The 21,045-nt window shown below is 37.8% G+C and overlaps 2 protein-coding genes across 2 annotated transcripts in view; both read left to right on the top strand.

Annotated features, from left to right (window-relative positions):
- The window catches only part of LOC145995067 (protein toll-like), a 48,295-nt gene extending 32,663 nt beyond the window's left edge, over positions 1 to 15,632 (top strand). Inside the window, exons 3-4 of the mRNA XM_083131598.1 lie at positions 15,220 to 15,413; positions 15,628 to 15,632. Coding sequence (XP_082987724.1) covers positions 15,220 to 15,413; positions 15,628 to 15,632 — 199 coding nt within the window. The remainder of the gene's footprint in view (positions 1 to 15,219; positions 15,414 to 15,627) is intronic.
- Positions 15,633 to 15,844: 212 nt separating this feature from the next.
- Positions 15,845 to 16,888, top strand: LOC145995066 (uncharacterized). The gene has a single exon (XM_083131597.1). The coding sequence runs from the start codon at positions 15,926 to 15,928 to the stop codon at positions 16,886 to 16,888; it is 963 nt and encodes a 320-aa protein (XP_082987723.1). The 5' UTR covers positions 15,845 to 15,925.
- Positions 16,889 to 21,045: the final 4,157 nt, after the last annotated feature.

Here is a 21,045-nt window from a genome sequence, read left to right as displayed (position 1 = left end):
CAAACTTATATTTTGCAAATAGGCTAAAGCTAATCTTCTACAGCTAGAAGCTTGAAACATATACCCTCGCAGAGTATGCCAACTTACCTCATGTAAAAATATTACCTAGTACAGTTAAGCTGTGACATACAACTAGCGATCGACACGACCACCTGACACATATACGGAGAGAGTGAGACAGCTTATATGCAATATATTCCTACACATGTATTGGGTTTAAAAGGTAACTTGCAACAACTATTTTACTCACTCCCTATCAAAATCTCCTAACCACATGTTTTTGATACTTGCTGCCAGAACATAGTGGTTTTAGACTGTAAATTCAACCCGATTATTCTATTTGTGCATGATGCCTGCATTTGGAATATTTTATTCTTAGCATACGGTATTTTGCGCACTCCAGTAATCTTGCGCTCGATTCACGGAAGCTATGACGTGTATTTCCTGTTTCGCGAACATGCAAGAATTTTTCACAATAGATAATATATTGCAAGAGCGAGTTGTTTGTGTATATAAATCTAGTTTTGGAAATGGACATGAATATAATGTCAAAAATTATTGCATAACTTAAAAATATTGATATTTATTGCACTAGCAAAGGTAAATGTGGAATGCCCCGGCCCCTCAGCTGTTAGGTTAAACACCATAAAAATTTTATTACTGATAGCAAGCATTCTCATATTGACAAAACAGATCTAGTAATGAGCTGTCTTGCAAATCTCCCGAGTGAAGGAATATGATACCACTATAAACTGTAAACAAGATATGCAGTTCCTCGCATGAGATGTACGAAGCTTATGAACCTCGACCTATAGAGTTGTACAATGGATATTTTTTTTTAAGCATAGCGGTGTGTTTTTGCTTATTTCAATGTCATCGAGCGTGCATGTAAAGAAGAGGAGAGAAAAAAAAGGAGGAGGGGTTATAACGGATAATTCATATTTCGATTTCAATATTTTTGCTAGTCACGATTCACCTGCTATCTAAAAGAACACTGGACGATAGCTAAAAGCGAGTGAAGGAGAGAAATGTTATTTTTTTTTATTTTTGTGATTGTGTGTGATGAAATAGTTTTAGATAATAATAGTAGGCTAATAGAATTGTAGAAAACGGCTGTATCGTGATGCGAGGCTGAAAGCAATTTCGAAAGCAGTCTCGGGCATCTTCGCGTTCAGCCAACAAGGAAAATGCACATGGAGGGCGCAACGGTATTGTCCATGGATAGTTTTTCTGAATAAACATACATATCAGTTTTTGCAGTCTCCAGATAGGACCGGAGTTTTTGTTTTGGTTGGACAAGGGGGTTCAGATAAATGCATGGACATCAAAATAAAAGAAAAAAAATTTACTCTACTGCTCTCATTTATTGAGTCTTCCAATAACACACCTCGCGGGGCGTACCTACATGTATGCAAAATATAGTTAATGTCTTATTTCTCGAACTTGTGGTCTGTAGATTTGCTTTTGTTGGCAACAGAAACAGAAAAAATAGCACCATGTTATTGTATACTGATATGGGTGTACTGTAATCATAACAATTTTCTAGTTAAAAATCTATGTCGAAAAGCAATGTTGGGTGACTTGTCTGTGTTGGGTCTTATTAACAACTTCACAGCTGTACCTGCACAACTCATCGACTACAAGGCAACAATGTTAGGAAATGTGTGCATGGCTCTGAGAATACAATTTAAAATCACTAATGTGGCATGAACCCCCTCCACTTGTGTGTATTTGAATATGCGAAAATTAGATATTTTGAATAATCGAGGAGAACAATCACAAAAACAGCTTGCACCGGTATGACGTGTTCAAACTTCAGACGATTTTTGTTAATCTACAAAAGCCATGTGTGAACGGAGATCACTACGAAAAATTGGGAAAAAAAAGAAGCGAGGCTATTTTGGCTAATGGCAACGATGAGGATGAATAATGGTTGTTTTGATAAAATTGACGAAGTCAATATGCCTAGCCTAAAATAAAATTCAACAATTAATGTTAAATATTTGCCACTCTGAAATGGCGACGGCTATCATCATAACATCACTTGTTTCTAACCTGTCCATATTGGCCCACTCTCTACCCCTCCATAAATTTGATTCGAAAGGCGCAATTATTCCAGTTCTTGAATAAGACTCGCATATGCCCTCAGAAAAAACAAGAGAAGAAATAAATAAATCAAGTCATGTATATTCTTCATCCCCCGAATTTTCTTCCACAACACCGCACGAAGCCTCGAGTTTCGGATATTGTTGTTGTGCGACAGGATAGGATAGATGAACCGTATGTTTACCGAGGAGCAGACGTAATCAAATATTTTTTTTTTTGAAAAGATAGTTGAAGAGGTTGAGACTATTGGCAGCCTCTTACGCGAATCGAAACCAAATGCTCCTATTATCCAGCGATGAACTTCAATCTCACAATAATATTGAAACGTGTCTGGTGTGCGATCAAAGGTTTCACCGACGAGAACCGGAAAGTAATTTCATCATAATTATTTCACCGGAAACTGTCCGGATTGGCAAGCGCTTCGCCCTGTTTTCTCCTGTTGCTCTCACGTGCCGTCGAAGTCACGTCCAAGTCGTCCGAATCTACATGTCCTCTTGTAGTACGGTTGTTATTTTTCTCGCCAGGTGTCAGCCCAAACTTCACCCACTGCGCTCTGGGGCGCAAGCGCATCGCACGGAAGCAGAAGGCAGACGCCAAACAAACATGACAATGATTTCAACCTATTTACTACTCATATTAAAAATGTAACACGCTATTTTATTATTTACAATTTTTCTATATTCAGTATTATCGATAAAATGTTAAAGTATAACTGAGTTTTATATTTTTTAATCAGTAAATGTTGTCTGTACAAAATGAAAGTTAGAATATGGCTGCCAAGCGCGGCGTCACAGCGAGTTCAAGCGTGCATCTGTCGCGCCTCTCTGCTCTCCCCTCCGACTCCACGTCTGCCGCGAATTCGGACAACGGAGGCTAGCTGAGTCCCCGGATGGAACGGTGCTCTAGGTGACATCTGCTGCCGATTCGGACGCGGCCGTACATCGGTGGAATCTGTAACATAATGTATTCATGTATGCGTTTGACAATCATATATCACTTACTAGAACAATTTTCATATTGTTTTCACTACGTGAGATGATATTTTATTTATATTTACGATAAAATAGAGGTTTGGGTGTAATAACAGTTTTTATTAATTAATTTAGAGATGCATTTTTTATTTGTTGAGTTAATGATTAGGTTAATTTGTTATTTCTCGCAAAAAAAAAGAGGGAACCACAGCTGAAAAAAAATACACAACTTGTATTATTGAGGTTAAGAGTTTGTTTTAATATTATTTTTTGCACACATAGGCTAATAACGACTCGGGATATGTTTAAAATGGAATCTGAAATATTGATTATGCGACCTGACTGGAACTCGGAATAGGACACACTGATTACAAGACGTCGATATATTACCACTTGGTAAGAAATTGTAGTGTTTCAATTCACACACACACTCACAATTTAAAACAACTAAACTGATCGCAGGCCCAACTGGTGGCTGGCATACACAACTATCCATCCACCAGTCGTCTTCTGGGGCGTGTGTCTCGATGAGTGTCAACAACCTCTATTGTGAAGTAAAATCTGTAGGGGTAACATCACTCTCCAATTACAATGTTGGCAAACTTTCCAACTTCATCGTGAACGACGACAAAGGTATCGGCTACCTGATCAAAATTATCAACACGCTGCCTCCGAGATTCTGGAACGTTGCCGAAGAAAAGGGACTCGTGAACGACATCATCAACAAGTTATTTTTCGAGATGCATTTACCTGGCTACCAATACTGCGGACCGGGTACCAAACTCGAGAAAAGATTGGAGAGAGGAGACAAGGGTGTGAATCTGTTGGACGCGGCATGCAAAGATCACGATATTGCTTACAACACGCACACGAATTTGGATGCACGTCACGAAGCAGACAAGAAATTGGAGCATGCCGCTTTCAGGAGGGTCATGAGCAGAGACGCTTTTTTGGGAGAAAAAGTTGCAGCATTGGGCACCACCATCGCCATGAACACGAAACAAAAATTTGGATGGGGAATCCTACCTAGAGTTATCTTTAACTGGCAACGAGGTGATCTTGGTCAGCACGACGAACCCTCAGCCGTTATAGAAGATATCTGAAACCGGCTTACACCAGTCACTCATAGCTCCCCCAATTTTCTCACGATGGTGGGTTGCTACCGGCCCTATACGTAGGCCGAATAAATTCCGACCAGAGCCGGATTCGAACCTATGGCGTCTCGCAGCGAACAATCTCAAGACGAGTGAACGTCGTAACTCGCTCAGCTACGGAGGACGACTCTCTCTCTCTCTCTATTTTTTCTCTAATTTTTATTATTATTGTTAAAATTAATTCAAGAGAAAATATATATTTTGTGTTGACATGGGAAATATGCAATAAAAAAATGCATGATCAATAGTTAAGGTCAAAATCTGAATAAACAGTGAGGGTGATACACGCAAGCTTCCAGGCATGTGATTTGCACAGAATTAAATATAAAATGAGAGATGGAAGGTTTTTGTTACTATTAGAATTTAAGGACGGAAAATATGTACAGCGAATGAATACTACGTTTGACTAATCGTGAAGATGAGTATTACAGTACGTTTTTTATCGTTCTTATATAAACGTTGAAACGTTCAAGAACGTATAAGAACGTTTACCGAAACGTTGAAACGTTTCAACGTTTCGGTAAACGTTCTTATACGTTCTTGAACGTTTCAACGTTTATATAAGAACGATAAAAAACGTACTGTAATACTCATCTTCACGATTAGTCAAACGTAGTATTCATTCGCTGTACATATTTTCCGTCCTTAAATTCTAATAGTAACAAAAACCTTCCATCTCTCATTTTATATTTAATTCTGTGCAAATCACATGCCTGGAAGCTTGCGTGTATCACCCTCACTGTTTATTCAGATTTTGACCTTAACTATTGATCATGCATTTTTTTATTGCATATTTCCCATGTCAACACAAAATATATATTTTCTCTTGAATTAATTTTAACAATAATAATAAAAATTAGAGAAAAAATAGAGAGAGAGAGAGAGTCGTCCTCCGTAGCTGAGCGAGTTACGACGTTCACTCGTCTTGAGATTGTTCGCTGCGAGACGCCATAGGTTCGAATCCGGCTCTGGTCGGAATTTATTCGGCCTACGTATAGGGCCGGTAGCAACCCACCATCGTGAGAAAATTGGGGGAGCTATGAGTGACTGGTGTAAGCCGGTTTCAGATATCTTCTATAACGGCTGAGGGTTCGTCGTGCTGACCAAGATCACCTCGTTGCCAGTTAAAGATAACTCTAGGTAGGATTCCCCATCCAAATTTTTGTTTCGTGTTCATGGCGATGGTGGTGCCCAATGCTGCAACTTTTTCTCCCAAAAAAGCGTCTCTGCTCATGACCCTCCTGAAAGCGGCATGCTCCAATTTCTTGTCTGCTTCGTGACGTGCATCCAAATTCGTGTGCGTGTTGTAAGCAATATCGTGATCTTTGCATGCCGCGTCCAACAGATTCACACCCTTGTCTCCTCTCTCCAATCTTTTCTCGAGTTTGGTACCCGGTCCGCAGTATTGGTAGCCAGGTAAATGCATCTCGAAAAATAACTTGTTGATGATGTCGTTCACGAGTCCCTTTTCTTCGGCAACGTTCCAGAATCTCGGAGGCAGCGTGTTGATAATTTTGATCAGGTAGCCGATACCTTTGTCGTCGTTCACGATGAAGTTGGAAAGTTTGCCAACATTGTAATTGGAGAGTGATGTTACCCCTACAGATTTTACTTCACAATAGAGGTTGTTGACACTCATCGAGACACACGCCCCAGAAGACGACTGGTGGATGGATAGTTGTGTATGCCAGCCACCAGTTGGGCCTGCGATCAGTTTAGTTGTTTTAAATTGTGAGTGTGTGTGTGAATTGAAACACTACAATTTCTTACCAAGTGGTAATATATCGACGTCTTGTAATCAGTGTGTCCTATTCCGAGTTCCAGTCAGGTCGCATAATCAATATTTCAGATTCCATTTTAAACATATCCCGAGTCGTTATTAGCCTATGTGTGCAAAAAATAATATTAAAACAAACTCTTAACCTCAATAATACAAGTTGTGTATTTTTTTTCAGCTGTGGTTCCCTCTTTTTTTTTGCGAGAAATAACAAATTAACCTAATCATTAACTCAACAAATAAAAAATGCATCTCTAAATTAATTAATAAAAACTGTTATTACACCCAAACCTCTATTTTATCGTAAATATAAATAAAATATCATCTCACGTAGTGAAAACAATATGAAAATTGTTCTAGTAAGTGATATATGATTGTCAAACGCATACATGAATACATTATGTTACAGATTCCACCGATGTACGGCCGCGTCCGAATCGGCAGCAGATGTCACCTAGAGCACCGTTCCATCCGGGGACTCAGCTAGCCTCCGTTGTCCGAATTCGCGGCAGACGTGGAGTCGGAGGGGAGAGCAGAGAGGCGCGACAGATGCACGCTTGAACTCGCTGTGACGCCGCGCTTGGCAGCCATATTCTAACTTTCATTTTGTACAGACAACATTTACTGATTAAAAAATATAAAACTCAGTTATACTTTAACATTTTATCGATAATACTGAATATAGAAAAATTGTAAATAATAAAATAGCGTGTTACATTTTTAATATGAGTAGTAAATAGGTTGAAATCATTGTCATGTTTGTTTGGCGTCTGCCTTCTGCTTCCGTGCGATGCGCTTGCGCCCCAGAGCGCAGTGGGTGAAGTTTGGGCTGACACCTGGCGAGAAAAATAACAACCGTACTACAAGAGGACATGTAGATTCGGACGACTTGGACGTGACTTCGACGGCACGTGAGAGCAACAGGAGAAAACAGGGCGAAGCGCTTGCCAATCCGGACAGTTTCCGGTGAAATAATTATGATGAAATTACTTTCCGGTTCTCGTCGGTGAAACCTTTGATCGCACACCAGACACGTTTCAATATTATTGTGAGATTGAAGTTCATCGCTGGATAATAGGAGCATTTGGTTTCGATTCGCGTAAGAGGCTGCCAATAGTCTCAACCTCTTCAACTATCTTTTCAAAAAAAAAAATATTTGATTACGTCTGCTCCTCGGTAAACATACGGTTCATCTATCCTATCCTGTCGCACAACAACAATATCCGAAACTCGAGGCTTCGTGCGGTGTTGTGGAAGAAAATTCGGGGGATGAAGAATATACATGACTTGATTTATTTATTTCTTCTCTTGTTTTTTCTGAGGGCATATGCGAGTCTTATTCAAGAACTGGAATAATTGCGCCTTTCGAATCAAATTTATGGAGGGGTAGAGAGTGGGCCAATATGGACAGGTTAGAAACAAGTGATGTTATGATGATAGCCGTCGCCATTTCAGAGTGGCAAATATTTAACATTAATTGTTGAATTTTATTTTAGGCTAGGCATATTGACTTCGTCAATTTTATCTAAACAACCATTATTCATCCTCATCGTTGCCATTAGCCAAAATAGCCTCGCTTCTTTTTTTTCCCAATTTTTCGTAGTGATCTCCGTTCACACATGGCTTTTGTAGATTAACAAAAATCGTCTGAAGTTTGAACACGTCATACCGGTGCAAGCTGTTTTTGTGATTGTTCTCCTCGATTATTCAAAATATCTAATTTTCGCATATTCAAATACACACAAGTGGAGGGGGTTCATGCCACATTAGTGATTTTAAATTGTATTCTCAGAGCCATGCACACATTTCCTAACATTGTTGCCTTGTAGTCGATGAGTTGTGCAGGTACAGCTGTGAAGTTGTTAATAAGACCCAACACAGACAAGTCACCCAACATTGCTTTTCGACATAGATTTTTAACTAGAAAATTGTTATGATTACAGTACACCCATATCAGTATACAATAACATGGTGCTATTTTTTCTGTTTCTGTTGCCAACAAAAGCAAATCTACAGACCACAAGTTCGAGAAATAAGACATTAACTATATTTTGCATACATGTAGGTACGCCCCGCGAGGTGTGTTATTGGAAGACTCAATAAATGAGAGCAGTAGAGTAAATTTTTTTTCTTTTATTTTGATGTCCATGCATTTATCTGAACCCCCTTGTCCAACCAAAACAAAAACTCCGGTCCTATCTGGAGACTGCAAAAACTGATATGTATGTTTATTCAGAAAAACTATCCATGGACAATACCGTTGCGCCCTCCATGTGCATTTTCCTTGTTGGCTGAACGCGAAGATGCCCGAGACTGCTTTCGAAATTGCTTTCAGCCTCGCATCACGATACAGCCGTTTTCTACAATTCTATTAGCCTACTATTATTATCTAAAACTATTTCATCACACACAATCACAAAAATAAAAAAAAATAACATTTCTCTCCTTCACTCGCTTTTAGCTATCGTCCAGTGTTCTTTTAGATAGCAGGTGAATCGTGACTAGCAAAAATATTGAAATCGAAATATGAATTATCCGTTATAACCCCTCCTCCTTTTTTTTCTCTCCTCTTCTTTACATGCACGCTCGATGACATTGAAATAAGCAAAAACACACCGCTATGCTTAAAAAAAAATATCCATTGTACAACTCTATAGGTCGAGGTTCATAAGCTTCGTACATCTCATGCGAGGAACTGCATATCTTGTTTACAGTTTATAGTGGTATCATATTCCTTCACTCGGGAGATTTGCAAGACAGCTCATTACTAGATCTGTTTTGTCAATATGAGAATGCTTGCTATCAGTAATAAAATTTTTATGGTGTTTAACCTAACAGCTGAGGGGCCGGGGCATTCCACATTTACCTTTGCTAGTGCAATAAATATCAATATTTTTAAGTTATGCAATAATTTTTGACATTATATTCATGTCCATTTCCAAAACTAGATTTATATACACAAACAACTCGCTCTTGCAATATATTATCTATTGTGAAAAATTCTTGCATGTTCGCGAAACAGGAAATACACGTCATAGCTTCCGTGAATCGAGCGCAAGATTACTGGAGTGCGCAAAATACCGTATGCTAAGAATAAAATATTCCAAATGCAGGCATCATGCACAAATAGAATAATCGGGTTGAATTTACAGTCTAAAACCACTATGTTCTGGCAGCAAGTATCAAAAACATGTGGTTAGGAGATTTTGATAGGGAGTGAGTAAAATAGTTGTTGCAAGTTACCTTTTAAACCCAATACATGTGTAGGAATATATTGCATATAAGCTGTCTCACTCTCTCCGTATATGTGTCAGGTGGTCGTGTCGATCGCTAGTTGTATGTCACAGCTTAACTGTACTAGGTAATATTTTTACATGAGGTAAGTTGGCATACTCTGCGAGGGTATATGTTTCAAGCTTCTAGCTGTAGAAGATTAGCTTTAGCCTATTTGCAAAATATAAGTTTGGCTCGTCAAAAACAACTCAAACAGTGTTGCCAGCTGTAGGTTAATTTTCCCGTTATACAATTGCAAGAAGTGAGTTGCTTATACCCTATCTGGAAGATGTGTCCATGGCTTATGTCGTAGGTTAATTTTAGTTTGCAATAGATCTTGTGTGTTGGCCCTTACAAGTAATATAGCTGCCTTTCTGCCTTTGAGTCACCTGTAAGGCTATATGTGAGTGGGCAAGTGAGGTTAGTTTAGTTTACAATAAATCAACCTGTCATGCTATGTACTACTTTCTGCTTTTTGAGTTACCTGTAAAACTATATGTAGATGGGTGAGTGAGGTTAGTTTAGTTCACAATAGATCACACTTTGAATTTGCTCACACTCTCTCTGTCTGTGTGTCAGGTGGTCGTGTCGATCGCTAGTTGTATGTTACAGCTTAACCCAAACTAGGTAATATTAACTGTACTTCAAAAAAATAAAAATTGTGTGTATCTCATGTCAAACTAGAAATAAAAAAATCAAACATTAAGCATTCATGCAGATTAATTAAGCCGTAAATTCAAAATTTTGGCCCCCACACAAATCGCATTACATACATACATACATGTGGAAAAACAGAAGTATGCATGTTTTTTCGCCCCCATGGCATTACAAAAGCCCCCTGTAAGTAAGACTAATCAGGGTTGGACCTACAGTTTCAAGAACCACTTGTGCGAGTATCGAACCCTTGAATACAAAACTACCACTGCGCCATAAGAGAGGAGGTCCGGTGAGAAAAAAATAGAAAACTGGAAACATTAACACCGCTATTGCCAGTTAGCGTCTTCTTCATCTTATTGCATACTTATCATCTTATAGAAGATTACGCCGTCAACTTGTAACTTGTAGGTTAGCCTCGCCTGTGAAATATCATATATTTAAAAACAAGAGGTTTGTGAAGCAACTAGTCAGTGTTGCCAACTCCTAATTGTAGGATAGCTTCGCCTGTAAAAACAGATTACGCTGAGAGCAAAAGCCTATTAGCAGGTCGTAGTAGATTACACTGAAGAACCTTACAGTAAAAAAACAGCCTTATAGGAAAATAATAAAAAGCGCCAGCGCGCGCACGTGTGTATAGCACGTGTTTCCCCCGAGAGAGGTTTACAAAAATCACAATAGGTCTCTCTCTCTTCATCTTACACCAATATTGGTATCTCTATTTTTTTAGTTGTAGGTGGGTTGCCAACACACTCTAGTTAATAATACTACATATTATACACACACACGCACGCACATACTGTGTTGCCATCCATCCCTCTCTCTTTTACGGCAGTATATATTTGTTGCCGGTTCTCCTTGCTAAATTGGCTAAACCCTTGCCAAGTAAAAAAACTGTAGGTAGGTGTGTGGCAGCATTGTCGGTTGTTTAACTCTTCCCTCTCTCTCTTTTTTTTGTAAAAAAACTATGGCAAAAATATCAGTAGGTTGGCAAATTGCTTTATGCAATTAATTAAGGCAAGCCTCAAGCAGTATTGCCAGCTCCTTGCTTTAGGTTAGGTTAGGTTAGGTTGGTTAGGTTAGGTTAGGTTAGGTTAGGTTAGGTTAGGTTGGTTAGGTTAGGTTAGGTTAGGTTAGGTTAGGTTGGTTAGGTTAGGTTAGGTTAGGTAGGTAGGTTAGGTTAGGTTAGGTTAGGTAGGTTAGGTTAGGTTAGGTTAGGTTAGGTAGGTTAGGTTAGGTTAGGTTAGGTTAGGTTAGGTTGGTTAGGTTTGGTTAGGTTAGGTTAGGTTAGGTTAGGTTAGGTTGGTTAGGTTAGGTACAAGCCTCAAGCAGTATTGCCAGCTTCTTGCTTTAGGTTATATTAGACCAGAACAAGAACCTTGGTGATTTTTTCGAGTAAGAGGTTGGCAACACTGCAGAACAAGCCTCAAGCAGTGTTACCAGCTCCTTGCTTGAGGTTAGGTTATACCCAAAAACAACCTTGGTGATTTTTTCAAGTGAGGAGTTAGCAACACTGCGAGCGCCACCGAGCGCCATTTTCGGGCGTGGAACCCGGGCACCCCACTACTTTGGTGATTTTTTCGAGTAAAAAATTGGCAACACTGCAAAAAAAAACCTCAAGCAAGATTGCCAGCTCCTTGCTTTAGGTTAGGTTAGACCAAAAAAAAACCTTGGTGATTTTTTCGAGTAAAAAATTGGCAACACTGCAAAAACAGCCTCAAGCAAGATTGCCAGCTTCTTGCTTTAAGTTAGGTTAGACCAAGCTAAAACCTTGGTGATTTTTTCAAATAAGAAGTTGGCAACACTGCGAGCGCCACCGAGCGCCATTTTCGGGCGTTGAACTCTCTTTCCCCCACTACTTACATATCCTACGAATATTATCTAAATTCAAATATGGGCTTCAGTACGCAAAACAGTCAACATTGCATAGTGATATCATTGATAATAAACGTACTTAAAATATTTAGTTACAATGGTGGGAAATGGAAATGGAAAGAAACTCACCACTCCTGCGAGATCGTTACAAGGTTATACATTTGTTCTTTTTTCTTGTCATTGTTGTGAATCGCATTGTGTAATCTTATATATTCTGTTATCGTTTCTGCATATGATTTCACTAAATGCTTGGTAGAGGACGAAGTTCTACCGTACCTCTCTAGGGAGCGTTACTGTTGTAGTAGTTCAGTGTTATCCCGTATAGATGGCTCGCAGTGATAATCAGCGCTCTCGTAGTTCACGAGAATCCACTACAGGCGCTGCGCTCAGATTTGCATATAAGTAGCGACGCAGCTCGCAGCCAGTCAGTCCTATATTCCTTGAGTCAGTCTGTGTTGGCTCATCGGCGACTCATGGTCGAGCCTCTGGGCGAGCTCTGCTCCCGCAAATAACCCAGCCTAGTAAGCCAACGGGTGCACAGAGGAAAAGCCTTCTGCAGTACAGCCTACTTATAGAATATACGTACTCCTTGCACGTCCTGCCGGTAGTTTATACGCATTTGCATCGTGATCAACCTCCTACAGTTTGGTTCAAAACGGAAGCGCACTTGTTCATCTTAGGTAGAAGGAATAAGCATTGTATTGGGTTACGGTTAAATTCGTGAATTGTTTGGAGACTGCCTACTAGTAGATTATACATCTCACAACAGCCGTTGTAGAAGTGGCTTCGTCTTTTGGCCTACTCTGATAGAACGGAGACGAGAGATAGCAATATCCCTCGGCTTACCAGGTAGATTATACGAAAGAGGGCTGTCACCGTTTATTAGTTTCACATTACAGGTGATTAAGCAGTTAATTATTTACTGCAGTTAGCTGAGATTAATTAATTAATTAAGAGAGTAAAATTAAATAAGTTATAAAGATTATAAGCTTATATTAATTTCATATTGATTTTTAGTAGTATTATTTTGTTAGTAGGAAGGCAGATTAAATGTTCCGTGAGTCGCAAACTAATGCCCTATTGTCCCCATAAGCCAACATTGTTGTTTCCTGAAGACAAATGACGATGCAACATTTAATTGATGCCCTAAGAAAATAAGGTCCCATATTTCTCCACTGGTACCTCATAAGAGGAAAAATTGGATGGTCACTGCCTCTTTCCAAAAATTCAAGCAGAGGAGCTTCGAACCCTGGTCTTCAGGGACAACGTAGTACAGTGCGGTGAAGTTATATCAGTAGATATAGTGAATTCGTTCTGTGTGGATATACACCTTTACCCCAGTGTAATAAACTTGTTAAGTAGACACTAATTTTCATTGTGCACACCCGAACCCTGAGTGTACAAGATTATCATATCTCCGGCGTGTATAAAGCTAGCATAATGGGTAAATCTGAATACCTGTCCCCGCAGCGTGAGGAGTTGTGAATGAAACTATTGGCGTCCGGCGTGAGTCACTCCACCCAGTTATTCCAAGCGCTTCGTGAAAACAGACAGTACTCCCCTCCCTAAATTTTCTCACCGACTCTGGGAACGTTTCACACTGAATAATTATTTGCCAAAAAATGAGTGTTTATATTAGTTCAAGGTTATCTTCTAGTAATTGTTAATAATAACATGCAGACAAAAGCGAGTGTTAATATTATTGTATATGTATACCTAAATTTAGCAAGAAGTAAAACCTCCGCTCCACCTTCCCGTCACACACACAGCACAAACATTATTTCGCAGCTAGTGTTGCCCACGAGACGAGACTTTGGCCTGTCTCGTCTCGTGGAAATGCTGTCTCGTCTCGAAAATATTCGTTTGTCTCATGACACATGGTCAATCTCGTCTCGTCTCGAATTTTTAAAAGCCTGTCCCGTCTCGTCCCGTGGACAACACTATTCGCAGCGCATAAACGTGCTGTGTAGGGACATTATATATTCCAAAAATTAGAACTGTGAAATGAATTTGTGCATTGAATTTCACTAATATTGCATAATTAGAACACCATTAAGCCTTGTTTCCATGATTATGAAAAACTAAATATGCTGACCAAGGCAGTAATTTATTTTATTAAAAACATAAACTAAACGTAACGTTTCAACCTTCTAGTCTGGAGGGAGTAATGTTTGTGTGTATATATAATGCCCTGTTTTTGTATCTTGTTACTTTTGTACTTGATATAGAGTCTGAAGAAGACCTTACTAGAAGGTTGAAACGTTACGTTTAGTTTATGTTTTTAATAAAATAAATTACTGCCTTGGTCAGCATATTTAGTTTTTCATGCATAATTACTCCTTGTTCAGTAACATGGTTATGATAATGCGATGTAGTTTAGCCCTTTATACATACGTATGTGCTGTGCTAAAATTTACTATTCGCTTCAATTATTTTAAAATTATACAATGATTTAGTTGTTCCATAATGACATTTCTTATTCTAAAAATAATCATTCTTTCAGGGATAAAATTTGCTTTTGGAACTTGGACGAATCATCCGAGATATTATATTGTGGGTAATAAACTTCTTCCGTTGGAGAATTTTCCTTGTTTTCCTATTGGAGACTGTATTGCCCAATGACTTGGAGTTCGAAGGGAAGAGAATCGCTATGAAGATACTAAGTTCCAAATTTTAGCGCAGGAAGAAACACGGCAGGTGATTTTGGAATTTAATATACTACTAAGACATCTACTTTGTGAATAAATACAACAATGTGCTGTCCTGAAAGTTAAACTCTTACCATTGTAGGCTTCATTTGCCTTAATGGGGTATGTTGTGAACTTCCAGTCTCTTTTGATCACATTATGTCTGGCGATAATTTATCTTGGCAAGACTGTTCAGTGTCGAATTCAGCTAAGATTGTAAAGTTTCGATGCCCCAAAAATGTCACCATAAAGGTATACCCTGAACATTACGGAGGAGGATCAAATATGGAAATTGAATGTTATGAGAATTCTTCTTCGCGTTTTCCTGAAAATTTTCTTCAAACATTCGAAATAAAGGATGTTTATTACTTAAAAACTATAGGCTGTCAAGAAGTTAAAACCTTTGTTAAATATATTAAGTCACTCAAGAATTCTACTATAGAATTATTTCAGATTTATATTGTGAGTAACAGTGATTTTGTGTTAAATCTTGATGAGGATACATTATATGATTTGCACAAACTTGAAGAGCTGCAAATATTTTACAGATATATTCAAAAACTTCCCATTAAAGTATTTCCAAAGTCACTGAGAAATCTTCACCTGGAACATTCCAACTTAACAACGCTTCCAAAAGACTTATTCTTCAACACAACATCCTTAGACAATCTTCATTTAGGACAGAATAATCTTCAAGAATTACCTTCGACAATATTCCATAGATTAAGTAAACTTAGAAATCTCTTCCTACGCATGAACAAACTGCAGTTCTTAAATGAAGACTTATTCAAGGGCTTGGTCAGTCTTGAGTCTTTAGATTTAAGTGAAAATGAAATAATATATCTTCCTCGTAATCTTTTCAGTTCTTTATGGAACCTGAAGGTACTTCATCTGGACAACAATAACTTCAGTACCGGTACCATAAACAACGAAACTTTTCTACCTTTGAGAAATCTTACCACTATCGGCATTACATCTTGCAGTATAAAGTACCTAGACCTTCATACTTTTAAACACATGCTAAAACTAAAGTACATGCATATCACCAATAATTCTCTGACGCATTTAGGCGTTAAATTAGTCCCTGCTGGTACATATACATTTGATATGTCTTATAATAAAATTGTTAGTGTGAATAATAATATATTTACTAATATATCAAACCTAAAATACCTGTACATGAAGAACTGTAGTACAGAAGAGATTTCGCAAGATTTTTTGTTAGGGGCAAAATCTCTGTATTATTTAAACTTTAGTAAAAATTTTATTGATACACTTCCAGAAAATTTTCTGAAGGATTCCTCTCTTATTGGGGAAATTGACTTGAGTCACAACAAACTTCAATCTCTACCAGAAAACATATTTAGAACAAAAAATCAAGTGAAAATTATTCTAAAGAACAATAAATTAAGAAATGTACACACCGAAATGTTCCGAAATATGACTAAGCTCGAGAGTTTGGATTTAAGTCACAATGACATAAGAGTTTTGGACATTAATACATTCGCAGGTACAAAAACTATCACAAAACTTTATCTGAATCATAATGAGCTGAAAAACGTCACTGGTCTATTTTTACCACTAGAGAATCTAAAGTATCTTTCTCTGAGTAATAATGAAATAGATTCGGTGGAGGATAGTCTGTTCAGTAACTCAAGAGCATTGCAATGGCTGGATTTGTCTTACAACAAAATTGTAGACATAGGTGCTTTCTCCGGTCTCGATCAACTGCCCCTACTCAACTACCTATCTCTCAGCAACAATAAGCTCGTTGAAATAGGGATACGTGCATTTCAGTCTTTGAATGGTTTAAATACTCTGATTCTTGCAAATAATTCACTTACTTTTGAGACTCCTTGCTCATTCTTCTTTACACACTCTCCTTCTTTAAGCATGCACACAGTTTTGTCGTTATGTCGACATTTGGTTTATCTGGATGCTTCCAACAATTCAATCACGCATATTCTTCCAGATATCAGAAATCTCTTTAAGAGCCTAACGTACGTTAGCCTGGCCCACAATCAAATCTCTACCATAAATTCCGACGATCTGATGTACAGTTCCTTCGACTTGAAAGTTGATCTTCGTCACAATCAAGTCACCTCAGTCGTGTTCAAGGACTTAGAAATAACAACGAACATACCGAAATCAAAGTCACAAGTTCTTCTAGATGTGAATGACAATCCATTGAATTGCAATTGTGATGTTTTTAAATTTTTGAAATTTCTGGAAGGTGATGTAACACTATCGAACGCGATATTGAATGTTGCAGACATTATTGCAAATGAACTGATATGCGCTCAACCTGCTGGTCTTCGTGGAGAGTATGTAGAAGCCATTGAAGCCTGGGTTCCTGAAATGGTTGCCCTATTGGGACTGTGTCAATTGTAACATTTAAAAGTGTTCAGGAAATGTTGTATTTCGCTGTAGATATGGTTTGAAAATGAGATTAGTATGTATTTCAAAATGGGAAATGGTTGAATCATATACTTAAAATATATTATTATATAAGCGTATAATTAAACGTAATATTAAGCATGATATAAGAATCAATATATATTATTATAAAATATGTTATTTTGTAGATATGCATGATATATTAGTTTAAACGTGCACATATTAATAATAATATGTGGAGATATATTGTGATTTCAGTATACTACTCCTTTAAATATAATATTCGATTAATATTAGATATTAGTGCATTTATCTCTCGTAGTATATGATAATTTTGTGTTTGTCTGTGACGGCACATAAAATAAAACCTGCAATGTGTGAGCTGGTTGTAACAGCAAAATTAGCAAATTAGTTTTGACATCTCAGAAACGTTCCAAAGGATAATGTTGATTATGCTCTCTTTTTTTTTTTTTCCTGTTTACATAACCAAGCCCTCTGTTGTCTGGTCATTAGTTTATTTACACAGACACAATTTTTCCTATTTTCTTATATGGTAAAATCACATAATTTGCACTTTGTATTATTTTAGATTTTAATTGATTCTGCAGCACATAAGCAAAGCTTAATATCGCAACTCGGTCTTTTAGATATTTGCATACCGATTGCAAATTTGAATGAAGCGTATGCAGTGTGGTAAAAATTGTGCTACTAGTATTGTAGAGTGACGAATTAGTGAAATGCATGACTGTGACGCATAATATGCTAATAAAGTCTTTAAAAATAATAGTTAATTTTATTCACCGTATAGCTGGCGAGAAATAACGATTCTTTAGGGAGAGAACACATCAAACAGAATAAAGTTGATGTATGGAAACTATGAACATCAAAAGTAATAATAGTACTATAACCTTCAATTATTTGATTTGAATTTTTTTTCGATTTGCTTCATTTTACTTCGCTTTTTGTGCCACTTTTGGCTAATTTGCGAAAATGGAGATGAGTGATGATATGATGAAATTGATGAATGGACACTCACAAATATCCATGCCCAGGCCAGGATAGGATTCGACCCAGGGACACCTGGCGTCGTAGCGCGATGTGCTAACCACTCCGCCACAAGGGGCCGGCTAACCTTCAATTACCTTCAATTATATTAATAGATGCAAACTGCCAAGATAAACATACCTGCTATTTGCATCAACGTTTCATTTCAATCTAATTACTTATGTCAAACTTTCAACGCACTGAATAATTTCTTTACACCATTTTCTGTCTCTCAATACTGAAATAGGCCACTAGAAACAAGGAAATTTACGGCAGTTCCACAAATTAAAAAACTAATGCCTGTATTAAAACAAATCGTATGGAAAAACTCGTAATGAAGAATTAAATTAAGGCAGTAAACGCCCACCCTACATAAAGGAGAAACAGAAGACACCATACATGAATAAATAATGTTTGTGTGTGTGTGTATATATATATATTAAATATATATATATATAGGCTACTATATACAGCGCTTTCAGGCGTTTCAATCTAACATCTCCCTACATTATTTTCTTGCCCTCGTTCCGCCCCCCAGTCGCTGTACCGTGGCGCCGTCACTGAGTACATGGCCAACGTTGGAAGTATAGATTGAGGGAGCCAGCGACGCAGCAAGAGGATCTTTTGCAGAACTTGGCGTCTCAATCCTACCCTGTTGTCGCTGTAACATACCAACAAACCACATCCGTTCACTGCATCTTGCATGGACTGAGACTTGAGCGGCAAACGCATTGCAGTAGGCAACGGAAGACCTTGACAAATTTCCTGGTCACGTGCTTTCTAACGACCAATGTCGATTGAGTGCATGCGTTTGTGTGCTTTTTTCCTTGCAAGGTTCCATCACCTGCTGAGCTCGGCTTTTTACGAAGTTATAGTATTGCTTGCTATTCATGGGAAAAAACAGTATTCTCTAGAAGGGAAAGAAGGTTGCGTTGTTTCATTTTTGCTTGACAGAGAGAGACAGTATGGCTTCCAAATATCACCGATATCAGTGTCACTTGGTGAAACACAGGTAACGTAAGTGAAAGGTTAAGTTATTATATTTATTATTAATTGTAGTGAGGTTCTGTAATGCCGTACTTATTACATGGCGATTCTTTCGATACAAGGCCTTGGAAAATGCAAAAAGGCTATGCATTTTATCTACAACATACATTAAATGAACATAGCGTCGGGGGTTTATCCAGGATTTTTTTCTTGGGGAGGTGGGGTATTGGAAACTTTGGGGGGGGGGGATGTAAGTTTGGGGACGTTAAGTTGGACTGGTTTCAAATGTTCGCCCAATTCAATTTGTTCATAGCTGTTTCCAGAGATTAACCCCCCCCCCTCCTTTCCCTTCACGTAATATTTCAGAAGGAAAAAGATAGAAAATGCTGGAAAAGATAGAAAAAAGATTTTTGTGATAATGTTAACATTTCAGTCTAACGTTTTAAGTATTGCTTTCCAATAATATTCAGTAATGTACTTGATTTAATCAGTCGTTAGACAAACACAAGTGATGACATTGAACATACAAAATTTAAACATATTACCTATTACCAAGGATTATTTCATGCAATTCTTAAGCTAGTTATAAAGAAATTAGGAACAAATGTCAACACTTGCGCAATATTTTTTTTACTGTATTTGTATGGTTCTTCTAGGTGTAACTCAGAGATTATCTTTGGGAGGGGGGGTTGCACAATTCATCGATGAAATATCGGTGAGAATGCATTGCATGGGTGCGTGCGCTCTTGCCCTTCTCAAGTAGTAGTAATAAGTGCATGTATCTGCAGATATAATATGAATCTTAAATAAATGACCACACTGAGAGCGAAGCAAGCAAGAAAATTTTTAGAACTGTTTATTTGCAAACTGATAATGCATATTATTAATTAAACATAGCGACAATACTTTCATTTCACAGTATCCCACGATGTATACTCTTTACAATCTTGCTTTGCTCGTTCGGTGTCCTCTTTACCTCAGCACATGCCCCCTGCCCCCTCCTGTTCTAGCTTCCAGGTGGAGACACATGGTGGTTCGGATCCCACTTTAAACTGTAGGTCCAGTCCCGATTAGCCTTACTGTGCATAAAGTGGACTTAAAACTCCAAGTCAATCAATCAACCTGTTCTAGTTTCAGTTAGAAAATATGCTGCATATATAATTTTAAAAAAGTTAATAGTTCTATGTTGCGAGTGTGTTCCAGATTCTGCTGGTGTTTTCAAATCTCTGTTTAAACAATGATTTACAAACTAAGATAAAGTAATGAAACTCTATATATTTAGAACATGGCCATGAAGACTTCAAAATATAGTGGGAAGTTTGGATGCACGTTTGATAGATACCTGGTATTGCTTTTGAATGAAATCGGTCAAGAATTTTATATTAAAGTTTTATACCCTTACAAAACGTTGAAAAATATGCTTGGCGCTGTTGAGAGTTTATCTTTCAAATACTGAACCAGAGACTCTAGGGAATTGTGCCTCTTTGCCTTAAATTAAAACTAAATAACATGTGCAAATATACGCATGGCATGTTAGCTGCAAAGGGACGGCAATGAATTTTCACTTCAATTTGAGGTAACGCTTTATTTTCAATTATTTAAAAATTGAATAGCATTTATTTCACTTTCCAACACAAAGAGCACAATGAACCAAATGACATTTTTCTCTCCACGTTTTCCAGCAGGCAGTGCCCACCACTGGTGCGCCAATGGTCAGATATAAATTTGGGACTTCGTGTAAATAAAATTTATTTTTATATTTAATTCCTTATACTTCCTTTGCTTCTTCTGAAAAGTTGGAAAAAATTAAATGTCATTATGTCAAGGAACAGACTAGATAAAAAAAGGAAGACATTTTTTACTATATCCTTGCACACTGAAAATAACTTAATTTTAATAGGGTGCCAGTAATCTCACAGGGCACTACGACGTTAACGCTTTTCTATTTATATCTGTTTTGCTTGTTCGGCAGCCCATTTGTCCTTTGCGCCCAAAAAAACCCCGCGCGACCTCCTCCTCCCCTTTTACAACTCTCTTTCTAATATATAATTTCTTTTACAAAGGTAAGAACTCTTAGAGCCACAAAAATGGTCACACACATCAACTATAGACGTGAATGA

The sequence above is a fragment of the Lepisma saccharinum genome, chromosome 11 (assembly GCF_977018435.1).
Source record: "Lepisma saccharinum chromosome 11, izLepSacc3.1, whole genome shotgun sequence".
Taxonomy (NCBI): domain Eukaryota; kingdom Metazoa; phylum Arthropoda; class Insecta; order Zygentoma; family Lepismatidae; genus Lepisma; species Lepisma saccharinum.
This window is presented reverse-complemented; position numbering and strand designations above follow the sequence as displayed.

Bases quoted from the DNA above. Each gene is read 5' to 3' on its own strand.
- LOC145995066 (XM_083131597.1), top strand. From the start codon at position 15,926: ATGTTCCGAAATATGACTAAGCTCGAGAGTTTGGATTTAAGTCACAAT.